The sequence below is a fragment of the Sceloporus occidentalis genome, unplaced genomic scaffold (genome assembly GCF_023333645.1).
Source record: "Sceloporus occidentalis isolate IW3139 unplaced genomic scaffold, rSceOcc1.0.p SCAF_22, whole genome shotgun sequence".
Taxonomy (NCBI): Eukaryota; Metazoa; Chordata; class Lepidosauria; order Squamata; family Phrynosomatidae; genus Sceloporus; species Sceloporus occidentalis.
In genome coordinates, this window is record NW_028317002.1 from 11,222,685 (window position 1) to 11,235,653 (window position 12,969).

A 12,969-nucleotide genomic window follows, 5' to 3' on the forward strand; every position below is an offset into this window, starting at 1 on the left:
TACTATAAATTCATTCTTAAAACATGATTAGATATTCTTACTAGATAACAAAACTTTCCAAAATAAAGACGAAGAATGAAACATGTTTTCCAAGAAATCATGTTGCGTGTAAGAAGGAATCAATCATGCGGAGCCTGATTCCATCAGACAGTTTGCTGTAAAGCAGATAGGCTTTAATATTTTGATAGCCGTGTTAAATTATGATACCAGCCTAGAAGAATCTGCAGATTAGACTCGAGTGCTCTGTGTGCTGACGTTTGCTTCTGTAAAGAGCTTACCTCGGACATCAGGCAGCTTTTCTACTTTGTATGCTCGGCCCATCACAAAGCAATTTTATGAAATTCCCCATCGCCCGACAAAGAGGATTTAATAAATACCCTGTTACTCCACTTTACCGAAACAAATGTTGTACACAAGCACAGCGCTTTAGCAACCAGTGTTAAAAAAAAATAAAAATTTGAAAAATGGCAGGGTTGTTTTAATTTTCTGAACCCCGTCAGTCCCGGGGGGTTTCATAACCAAAGGACCAAAATATTATTTTGTCGTTGTTTTACTATATGTTTGTTAATGCATTCCCCTTTCCCACAAATTATACATCATTTTGTTCAGGAGAAGTAGGACCTTCTTTTAAAATGGAAATACATAAAAAATGAATAATTGGTGATAATAGATAAAAAAAATCAAATGTTTGCAATCTTGCTTAAATTTTCTTCTATACTGTAAGTGTCACCGCTGAACAATACATATTTTTGTATGTTCAAGAGGGCCACATGCATGCTGTACAACATTACATATTTTTATTTTATTTTAACCCCTTCGTGACAAAGGCTGATTTTACTTTTTGTACCCTTCGTGACAATGGCCTTTTTAACATTTCTGCGCTGCTTGTGTTTAGCTGTAATTTTCTTCTTTCCCGTTTACTGAACCCACACACATTAGATATTGTTTTTTTCAGGACAAGAAGGGCTTTCTTTAGATGACATTGTTTTGATTGTATCATATTATTTACTACTAAAAAAAGTATAAAATATGGTGAAAAATTTAGAAAAAAATGACTGTTTCTAACTTTTAGTTGAAAAATCTTTTACTCATCTATAAAAGGTAATGAAAAAACCTGCTAAATAGATTCTACTATTTGTCCTGAGTTTAGAAATACCCAATGTTTTTATGTTTTTTTGCTTTTTTCTACACATTATGGGGCAATAAGTACAGGTAGCGTTTTGCTATTTCAAAGCCATTTTTTCCAAATCTGGTAATTCTTCCCCCCATGTGCCATTTCGGGTATCTTTGAACCCGGCCAATGCAATTTACCCCATCAAATCATATATTTTTGAAAACTAGACACCCCAGGGTATTTCAAATGCTAGTATTTTAACTCTTTCCATGCACCATATCTACCACCAGTCTTTGTCAAACTTTGTGGTAGTCATTTTTTTGCATTTGGTTTTCCACACACATTTTACTTCAGGTATGAATTAAAAAGTTCTCGTATATGTCACTATCACAAAACACCCCAATATGTGTTCAGCAACATCTCCTGAGTACAGCGATACCTCACATGAATGATTTTGCCTGGCCGTTTGGGGGCAAAAGGGCCACATTTGGGGCATGCGCATTTTTCAATGTTGAACTTTGGCATTTGGGGATCCACTGCCCATGCCCTATTTGGTACATCTTTGAGCCGGGCCATTTCAGTGTGCCCAACAAAACCATATATTTTTCAAAACTAGACACCACAGGGTATTTTAAATGCTGGTATTTTAACTCTTTGCATGCACACATTTTACCACCAGCATGTTTTCAAAGTTTGCAGTAGTATTTTTGTGTGTGTATTTTTCCCACACACACCTACTTTATGTATGAATTTACAGCTCCTGGTATATGCCGCTGTCACACGACACCCCATAATGTGTTCAGCAACATCTCCTGAGTACAGTGATACCCCACATGCATGGGTTTGTCATTTTTGTGGGAACTAAAAGGCCACATTTGGTACGTGTGCATTTTTCTAATTGGAAATTAGGTGTGTGGCCATCCTTCCCCCGGTGTTAATTGGGACGTTGTTGAACCTGGCCAATTCAATTTACCCCATCAAATCATACCTTTTTTAAAAGTAGACACCCCACGGGCATTTAATATGCCAGTATTTTAACTCTTTCCATGCGAGAATTGTTTTAAGCTAATATGCTAATTTTAGGACTTGCTCACAAAAATATATTTTTTATATATATATATTTTTTTTTTGTCTTTTTAAAAAAAAAAATTTAACATTTTTTTTCAACTCCGGAGCGGTCACAGCCCATCGAAAGGTAAGTGTTTGGTGTCGCTGGATGCCTCCTGATCGAGGCATTACAGCGACACCATTTAAGTTTAGGAGGCGATCGTCGATCGCCTCCTAAACGCTTTTAAAACGGGCGTCCGCCGCCATACAAAGTATGGCGGATGTTGACGCCCCGTGGAGGGGCCAGAGATGGCCCCTTCGTTCCGATCGCGGCGTTGCTGAATGCCTCGAGGTCGAGGCATTCAGCAACGTTTTTTGGGTGCAGAAAGCGAAAACAGATCGCTTTCTGCACCTGTTTAAAGACGTGCCGGTCCTGGCACGTCAATTGTCATAAAGCACATGCTTTTCCGTGTCGTGCCAGGACCGGCAATTGTCGTTAAGGGGTTAAATTTGTTTGCAATGTTCCCAGTGCAGTATGCAGTACAAACAATACAACACTTTTTAAGAGATATGTACTTTTAGATTTTTACCTACCTACTGTAAATTTGTTTTAAACTACATTTTATTTCAGCAGCCAATCAGGAAGAGGGAGGTGAATGGCATGGTGGGGTTGATCATTTCCTCATCAGAAAAAGAATAATAAGGAAAAAAAGCACAACAAAGATGTTTTACGTGCTAGTCTTCTATTACAAATATTTATGAGCTATGAAAAGCATCAACGCGCATGCAAGTGATTAAAGTCAATTTTAATTGATGGGAACACCATCATGTAATGTTTGGACAATCTTGTTTTGACATGCTCTGCTTTACCCAATTACTTTCATTAAGAAAAAAAGGAACAGGTCTAGAGTTAAAAAACTTGAGACTAACCTCCCGTGCTGGATAGGCAGGTGCTTGCGATGAACTCCATGGCTCCCTTCGACAAAAGCATTAGGAGGCTTGTGGTAAACAGATGCCAGAGAGCCAATATGGCAGATCAGCTCATCCAGTAAAGTGGGTTCAATTAGGTCTGTCTCCTCAGATATAAGGGGTTTTTCGGACAAAACCACCTCTTTAGCCGTTACCGGATCAGTAGACAGCAAACGCCAATAAATGTAGCCACGGTCTCGCAGGTCAGGGTTATCAGAGTCCTACGAGACAGACGACACCAATATTTATTCAAACAACAAAAACGTTCACCTATGATTAATGAGAACTAGTACACAGAACATAAACATCTGCCTAAACTATAAGTTCCAGACCTGCGCAAAAGAAAAAATTATGGAAATGGATAGTGGACTGATTCACTACAATGTTAATGTTTGTTGCTGTAAATGTTTTGGTGTGTGGGTGTGTGTGTGTGTGTGGGTGTGTGTGTGTAAATATACAGATACAAACCAGCTCAAAAACTGATATACAGGAAACAGGGGATAAAGGTAAATCCTCTCTTCTGTCTTCTAATAGTGTCATGTTTTATGCATAAGATTTACTTAAAGAATGTCCTGTTTTGTGATACGTGAACGTTTGAAATAATGTTTGTCCCAAGTGCCTCTTAAAACCATGGGAAAAAAATACCAAACACCAGCTTATTATGTAAGCTAGAACGATTGGAAAATAACTGGGCAAGAAAAAGAGAGGGATCTGGTCTTGCTCTAGAAGGCAGCCAAAAAATGTAGGAGCCAGACTAACATATGCCTGCTCCCTCGCTGCTTGTGCACCCAGAAAATGGCATCATATCCCCCTCACACAGACTCAGCAGCACGTCGGCCCAACGGTATGCCAGACATGGGGTAGGGGACAGTGCTGGTCTTGGGGGCCCCCACTAGATGCAGGGTACAACACGTACCTCAGTGCTAAGTTCAGCTCCCTTGCAAAACCCTAGGTAGCAGGGAGTGCTTGTTATTGTTGCCATGGCAACCTGCCCCCTCGGGTTTGTAGAGCCCTGTATATACTTTCCAATATTATAAATTGTTCAGGAACATTGTTGCTCAAGAACTGTTTCCCCTTAGAAATTAAAGGACTTGTGATTCTTACTAAAGGTTTAAGGTATCTATACTTTGAACATCTATGTATTTTAGGTGAGCAGCCCAGGTGCAGAATTACCCAAACGTCCGAAACAGACATATATGTTGAAAGATTACTGCACAGGAGAATTGGTCCGGTACATTCTGCATTGCACCACGCTGCTCAGTTAGGAAAACACTGAATATCCTCCCCAGAGCTAAATAAATGCCAAGAGCTGATAAATAGCCAGTTAACCCAAACCACTTATTATGTGCAGCAGGGGGCCACAGGCACAACACAGCTGGGTATAATGCGCTGTACAAAGCGGCACTGCATAATAACATTTTCTGCGTGTTCAACAATACATGCCGGCTGGGGACATCTCCGGCTAAGCGACCAGCGCCGGCACTTTCAACTCCCAAGGGAAAATTCTGAGGATCTATCTCACAGTAATCATTCTAGCATTTCAGAAAGAGATATATGACACACATTAAGTTCCACTGTAGCAAGAGAGCTCTCCTAAGGCATCTGACGCCTTGTCATCAAAATAGCACACTGATATTTACAACTTTATTTCTGTGGAATATATCTACCGGTATATGTACCATCTGACCGCACAGAAGACACAACAGAAGCGCCCCCCCACCTTGCATTAGTGACCATACCTGTGTAGCCAGGCTCAGGACTTGCTGTACCAGCTCTTGTGTTTCTGATGGCTTCTTCAGGAACAGTTTGACAATGGCAGTCAGCAGAGTAAGCTGCACCTAATATGACAGAAATTTGAAGGATGGAAACGTTACAAATACTTACAAGAGAACTGTATTCATGCCAGGTACTAGAATAACTAAATAATACATTTGCTAAAACTACATATAGCCTGTTCGGGAAGAAGTCTAATTAATGTACATTCAAATTAGGACATATATTAACTTAACAAAATGGGAGAAAAAAACAAAGTAAGATAGTTACCCCACATTGGTGTATTCACAAATATTACATATATATTCAGATCCCCTGCCTCCGATGCCAACATTCCCAAACTCATCAGTTTCTCTTAATATAAATGGTGCAATCATCTCCTCGTTCCCTCACACTCGCTGCCTTGGTGACAATCTTGACTCTGATCTTTCGTTCACCCCCACATTCAGTCTGTCTCAAAAATAGCAGTCTCCATCTTGAAAACATTGTCCGCATCCGTCCCTTCCCAACACAAGATACCACTAAGGCTCTTGTCCATGCCCTCATTATCTCCCATCTTGATTATTGTAACTCTGTCTTAGCTGGTGTCCCACATACCCGTCTCGCCCCTCTACAATCCACCATCAATTACCTCTCCCCTCTGCCAGGCGGCTGCCTGTGCACCTTAGGATTAATTTCAAAATGTTGAGTCTTACTTTCAAAGCTCTTCATAGCGGTTCCCCTACTTACATCTCCTCACTCATCTCTATATACACTTCTAACCGGTCTCTCCCCTCATACAATGATCTCCTTCTATCCTACCCTGCAATACTTATACTAGTGAGGCTGGTCCACCCCTAACAGTGGTACTTTTACCTCTTGTGCAATACATCCTAACACCTTCTAGATTGTAAGCAGGGCCCTCCTCACCTGTTTATTTAAATCAAATTATATTTTGTTATATATACTACTATATATGTCCTGTCTACCCATTGTTCAGCGCTAAGGAATATGATGACGCTATATAAAACAATAGCTAACATTTATTTCCAAATATATATATATATATATATATATATAATATTTGGGAAAAGTGACAAGTCTACACATATTAAACACTTTTAAGATGAAGCCTTTCGTGGACATCCAGGAATGACACTACAACAGTTATCGCTGTGCCCCTGTACAGCAGAGTGAAACAAGCCATCGTAGCCTTGTCCCCATTTTTTTTGCAAAGAGTCTCCTTAATAAATCTCATCTTCACTTAATATCCATGGCTGCAGAAACAATCATGTCATTTGCAATCAAATATATTCAGAGCAGTCCTGGACTAATGAATATCTGTTACGATCTGCTCCGCTAACTTGGGCTTCAATTACTCCCATCTACATACTACAACAGTCACTAACAACTATGTTATAGATTCATCTGGACGTACTAAACACTAGAGCGGTCTGTTGAAAAGGAAAAGGGGATTTGCATTTTAATAACAGTCCTTTTACTCAAGCAGAACATTGAATACTATATGAGAAATTTTAGGGCCAATACAAATCTTCACTGCTGATTTATTTTAGAGGCACGTTACAATCTTATTTACCCTACTGTGGTGTTGTTATGTGCAATAGCCATTAGTAAAATACCATTGCAGTTAAAAATACAATAAAATATATATAGATATTGTTTAAAGTTTATTTTTAGCCCTTAAACACTAATAACACTGTGAGTGCTGTAAAATGTTAACACCTTCATACTCGGGGGTGTCCACATTTTTACTATAGGTTTGTTGTTGTCATTTTGTTTAGGAGGAGAAGTAGGGTATTCTTTCAGAACAATAGAAATTCATAAAACATAATGATTACTAGTAATAATAGTTCAACTATAGTTCAACTATACTAAAATAAGTGCCACAGCTGAACAATGACCCAATTTATACTCAGAAACTTCTACTGATTACAGTCATATCCCACAAACAATCTTATGTTCCAGAGGGCCACATCCATGCTTTGCTTATGACCCCACATTAAATATGCTTAAGAGTTTAGGAATAGTGATTTATTTTTTCACGTTTAGTGGAGAGGCTGAAGGGCACATTGCTGCCCTCTTGGGGACATCACTGGGCTCCCAATTACCACAATTTATAATTTTTATTATTTCATTTTTTCTCTTATTTATCGATATCATTTTTATAAGGAGAAGCTATTTTTCTCCCTCTGCTCCTCCTGATCTGTTTGTGCCAATGTGATCAGCAAGCAGAGCTCCACAGCCCAGCATTGCCAATAGCAATTATTGCAGCCAGCAGGGTCTAGAAAGACCCTCCTGAGGTTCTCCTGTCCTCAAGTGAACTTCTGTGGGTGTCAGCAGTGACATACCCTTGCATTAAAGTTTTACAGCAGTTATGTTATTAGCGCTTAAGGGATTTACTACACTTATCCTTGAATACCACCTCCCATGATCATCTGCCATGTGCATGTGTGGTAGCTCAACAACATCTGAAGTGTTTACAAGGTTACTGCTCCTATTCTACAGAAAACGACACAATACATGATTCAGGTTCAGTTATTTCCATTGACTCGGGCCAGAGGCATCAACCTGCTAAATTCATCCTCCGATACAGTTTTTGGCAAGCATGGAACGCAAACCTTTTTTGGGCAACACCTCAATTGTAAGTCTTAAATCTAACACCAAGTGATATATTGGGTGATATAATACAAAATGTGCCTTTAGGGTACCATTGTTACACTGTACGTACAAAACATGATTTCTTAAGGGACAGGGGCTACATTTATTTAAAATCTTTTTAGTAAAGTTTTACCACAACACATTAAAATATAAACAGGATAGTCAAGTTTCTAATAAGGCATGGCCAATGTGGAGACAGGCATGTTACATTAATTGTCAGTGTGCTAAAAATCAAGAAGAATGGTACAAAGTCAAAACACCTCTCATCGGTCGTATAACCTATAATGTAGGAAGGTCACAGAGCCAGCAGTTCTCCATCATACTGGACTAGACCACTTACACTGCCCCTAGCTACTTGGAGTATGTTCCAGCTCAAACAAATGCATTAAATATAATAAATGAATAATGTGCATTCAGTCACCAACAAACAGCTGATGCGAATAAGTCGGACACTGCTGTCACACACCGTAGTAGTCCAGTCATCAGTAATGGATGCCCCAATCATTATGTCAAGAGAGCTTCCTACAGTACTTATTTATGCTTCCATACCTCAATGTAACCCTAGCATGTACCAATTTATAACAGGCCTCCTGCCCAAAAGAAGTTTAAGGTAATACCAAGACGTGCATTTGTGAATTTATCTAGTGTTTGTATATCAGGGACCCAACTGTAATAGTCTTGGTAGGAAAAGACATTTAACCAACCCAATCTGGTACAATTTAGCTTTCCATTCCTGAACAGTGCACAGGGTGAAACCACAGGGGCAAAATTTAAACAAGACAGCATTAGGTTCAGTAAGTCGTATAAGCCCATCCAACTATTACAAGCAGGGTTATAAAATGAAAATTTTAGATTCCATATATTTGAGATGGTAGCAGATGTCATATCATACCTGTGTGCTCTCATCGTGGAATCCTTCCAAGAAACTCTCCAGCAGCTCATCTGCATTGTCGATGCGCTCTGCGTATTCTCCAACAATCCAGATCATGGCAGCGCGGGCATCTGGCTCATCCAGAGAGTCTAGATTCTCACACAGAGTGGCAATGATGCTCTCGTACCTAGGACAAGCACAGGGGAAAATAAACTTGGGGCACCTGGACGGAGGCTACCATGTCAAAGAAAGTTCTAACTTCACGACAATGCACAACATCGATGGTCAACTTAAATAACTAAACATACGGAATAAGAGGAATGTCCTCTTGAGGCACACATACTTGTTCGGGTACTTGCGGAAAATGTCCCTGATGACCACAATTGCCTCTTGCACCACGTAGTTAACTTTGGTCTGTATAAGGTCAAGTAAGGTGCTCACACAGCGCTCTGCAGATTGCTAGGAGGCAAAAGCTGCTTATGAATATAACTTATCTCACATAAGGTTACTTAAACTATGGTCTGCAAGAGACCATCATTCTATGATTTACCTCAACTTTGATGGCACATCGGCCTATGGCACGGACAGCCTTACGGACAAAATCCACATCCACCTCTGTAGCATATTCCTTCAGCTCTGCCAACACCTGTAAAACGTTTATAAGCATTGCGATATTTAGGTTAAACAGTGGCTACCACATTGCAACCAACTTTTTTTTTTATTATTAATTATCTCTGATAAAAATGAATAAATAGTTAGATCATCTCCTTAATTCTGCCCTGCTGGTTTATGTTTTTTTGAAGATTAGAATTTAATACACATCAGGTGGGTTTTTAATCATGCAAGTTGATGCATATCACTGAGAGAATTTGCAGCATGGGAAAATGTATATACAGGCACTACAGAAGCTTCGATCCAAACCAAGTACTGCACTCGATCCAAAAATAGACCGGCTGTCGTTATTCGGACACTTTTCAAAACGAGGATATTATTTGTTAATTATTATTCCTATCAATAGGAGGGTGAGGAGTTTATTCAAGCCAATATGGTACCACAGAAAGTGGCAGAAGGCAAAGGTGAAATCAACGCTTAAAAGGTTTAGTGCTTATCAATTATATCCCACACCGCCGGGAAGTATTCAGCTGGCCCGTTAAACCCATTTGAATACAGATTTCTAAGCACCGACATATTAGCTACCAACAGATACTGACCTGAGCGATATTGGCCTGTGATGCCAGTCGTATCATGATGTCCAATTTCTCAAGCTTGACATAAATAGGATCATTGTATTTGACAAAGAACACTTTGATCTCCTGTTTCAAAATTTCCGGCCTGAGATAAAGCAGACAGTATGCGTTTATTGTTCAATACAGATTGCTCGTACATTGATTTTCTCAGACACCTAATATGACAGAGATGGCTCCTGTCAAACACTATTCTATATCTTTTTGCATTACCTAATCAATTGATCCTGAAGTTCTCTTCCTTTTTCCTCATACACCCCTACACTCCCAAGCCAAATAACAATAGACAAGATACAACATATAGGGAATAATCTTGTAGATCCATATTGTATACCGAAAGAGCTTTTTATATTTGGGCATTCTACTAGATATTCTAAAGTTAAAAGTCAGTTACATATGGTTTTGAGAAAATTAGAGTTCAATGTCTAGGAAAATGCCTTTTTAAAAATACAGGATATATTGCATTAGGTAGGTATTAACCTACTTTCTTTTCAATTCTTTTGATATATTGGCTCCGCTCCACAATTAAGTGTTTTAATAACAAAATGTATTTATTTCCTGCGGTTTATCATTTTCCACAGGATCTAAGTAGGACGCCGTTTCCCGTGTACTGTAGATCTAATGAGGAGGACTCTTCCCAAATGCACAAAGGGTTAATGCACAAAGCTAACTGAATACAAGGACTGTTAAGAAGAAAAAGAAAAAGTTTGTCAATTCATATTAATGTTGATGCAGTTTGTTGATCTTTAGGAGAGAACAGAACATTAACTGCTTTATATTTTAAATAAATCCTACAATTATGGTCGATTTGTAGTCGTAGGGCTCCGATTAGGTTTACCAAAATGTCTGACTTTCTGAGACCAACAGCCCATGCAATAGGACAGTATATCCCAGTGAGAATACTGGATTAAATATAGCAGGCCCGAAAGTCCACAGTTTACAAAATAATCACTGCCATTCTATTTATCGCCGGAATTGAGCGGCCCGGCCATAAATAAGAAGGTCCTGAAAACAGGAGGATGGGAGGAAATTAATGTGCCATGAACAATTCAGAGGAGAGCAGATCAACCAAGAGGCAACACAGAGAATACTTAGCATCTAATTTGTATACGGTTATTGATGTAGTGGAAATGAAAGCAATCAAGTCTCAGAAACACTATGGCTAAATCAACATGAAGCCGGTGAGATACTAAGACATGCGGCCCAGGAATTTCATCTTAACAGGAGAAGTGAAACCGTAGAAGAGAGTATACTCTGGGTTAAAAGGGTATTTATTGCGACGCAAGAAGCCAAAAAAGCATCCTTCAGAAGTTTAGGAAATGTAAACTAGGTTTTATTAGCCGATTAATTAGACTGCTTCACATGTGAAGACGCTGGACAGCCTTACAATGTGGCACTTTAGGCATAGGGAGGAATCACCTGGATCTTTTTAGAGGCAGCTGCACATGGTTGAGAAATGCTAGATAAGACAATAGCAGGATTTTACTGACCGTTTTTGGACAATGAGGTTTATGTTCCTCAGAGCCACGTACTGCACCTCTGGTTCTCCTGAAAGAAGGGTCACCAGTGGAGGCGCCAGCTTCTTTAACAGCATGGTGTAGTAATCAGAGTCTTTGGGCAAGAGTTCCAGGAACTTCATCAAAACCTTAACCGCTGAGAGGACCACAGCAGAGTTGGCGTGGGACAGCCGAGGAGTGACACGCTCGCAGATGCTAGACAAAGCGAAAAAAAGTCTTCATTTTTGTCACAAAACATTTGGCACAATCAGCAAAGAGACTGCACCTTACAAAGCAACTCTCGCCGCAATGCCATCCATCCACTTATTTATTGGCAATTAGTGCAATTACTTGAAGCCTAGTTGCAGGCTCATGTAGTCCTACCTCAAAATGTTCTCCTTAATCTAAGCACTTTTCCATAGCTTGAGGGAAAAAAAGGGAAAATTGCTACTCAGTTCACATTTTTTTTCATTAAAAAATAGCCAGTTTCTCTAAGAAAAACGTATTTTAGCAGCCAGCTTTGCAATAGTTAAATACATTGATAGGTCGTAATAACATAATAAATAATAATAACGTAATATATCACACACTTGTACATACTGATTACGCAACAGTATAGAGGTACCAAGCAAGTAGGATTTACCTTTGAGCCTCCCTCTCATCCTTGGGATTGTAATTAGACAGGCAATCCAAGATGAAGATCTGACCCCACTCGGTACATTCATTCAAGGCTGTCAGCAACTTATTGATGTTTTGGGGATTCAGGTCCAGCAGATTACTATTCGGATGGGACTCGCTGATCTCAGAAAGAGCTGCCACAGCATTGGCCACCACCTGATAAGGGAGAAGAAAGAAGTTACAAAACCATAGTGCGTAACAGGACATTATAAATAACATACATACGCACCAAATATGAATATCTTGCCGTTATAACTAGAAAAAAAAGTATGCATATTAGAGTCTATAGATATATATGTATTGCTGTGTCACAGATGAAGGGGGGGGATGTATATGGAGGGGGTTCTGCAGAATACGTCTGGAGAGCACCTTTAACACTTTTCTAACTAAATACAGCATTAGATAATCCTGGTACTGCCGAGTGCCCAAGCCTTTCCAGGAATTAATTCTTTAATCAAGTTAATCTTTGCCACATACATTTTTGTTGGGAACGTATTGGTGGCATTTGGTCTTTCTTTTCAAAGCCCATTTGCACGTGCATGAGTGCAATGAATGTTTTGTGTAAGTGGAACAGCACCTTTAAACCGATGTAGTTAATGGGTGATTAGGTTTTATGCGAGGTGTACTGGGACAGATACAAGTACACAAAGCAAGATTATGTTCGTCCTTCCTAATGCAAGAACTACATACACGGGAGAGACCTGCTTCAAACATATTTCCTACGGGGACTAACCATGTGTAGAGAGAATGACATTTTACGTCGGGTCTTAAATAATGTGTAATTAAAAGCAAAGAATTAGAAGGAACTCGCTCTGATTTATTGATATAGCCATGAAAGGGCTGGTATCTCCCAAAACAGAAGACAGCAGCGGATGAAAAGAAGTAGCGGCTGCAATGAATCACGGGCTATCTCAGGTGTCGGCTACAGGCTGGATAGTGGTGGATTTCCTGTTTTGTTATGAACATTAACAATTTTTACGGACAATAGAAATTGTCGATGCCTTAAGATCTATTTTTGAGCAAAGCATCATATTGACTCCTTTACAAGTAATATTGGAAGATCCGTATCGGGGGACTTTAGGGCATTTGTTAGAGGGATGAAACACATTAACATCGCAT

The 12,969-nt window shown here is 39.5% G+C and overlaps 1 protein-coding gene across 5 annotated transcripts in view; it reads right to left on the reverse strand.

The window, feature by feature from the left end:
- Positions 1-12,969, reverse strand: part of LOC149301020 (AP-2 complex subunit beta-like) — a 43,732-nt gene that overhangs the window by 18,626 nt on the left and 12,137 nt on the right. For 4 of the 5 annotated variants that reach the window (XM_089484442.1, XM_089484441.1, XM_089484440.1 and 1 more), the window contains exons 5-12: positions 11,816-12,006; positions 11,167-11,388; positions 9,644-9,764; positions 8,983-9,078; positions 8,776-8,891; positions 8,454-8,619; positions 4,870-4,968; positions 3,092-3,351 (exon numbers count right to left, since the gene is read on the reverse strand). In XM_089484442.1, the coding sequence (XP_089340568.1) occupies positions 3,092-3,351; positions 4,870-4,968; positions 8,454-8,619; positions 8,776-8,891; positions 8,983-9,078; positions 9,644-9,764; positions 11,167-11,388; positions 11,816-12,006 (1,271 nt within the window). The remainder of the gene's footprint in view (positions 1-3,091; positions 3,352-4,869; positions 4,969-8,453; positions 8,620-8,775; positions 8,892-8,982; positions 9,079-9,643; positions 9,765-11,166; positions 11,389-11,815; positions 12,007-12,969) is intronic. The other variant, XM_089484443.1, reaches the window with a different exon arrangement.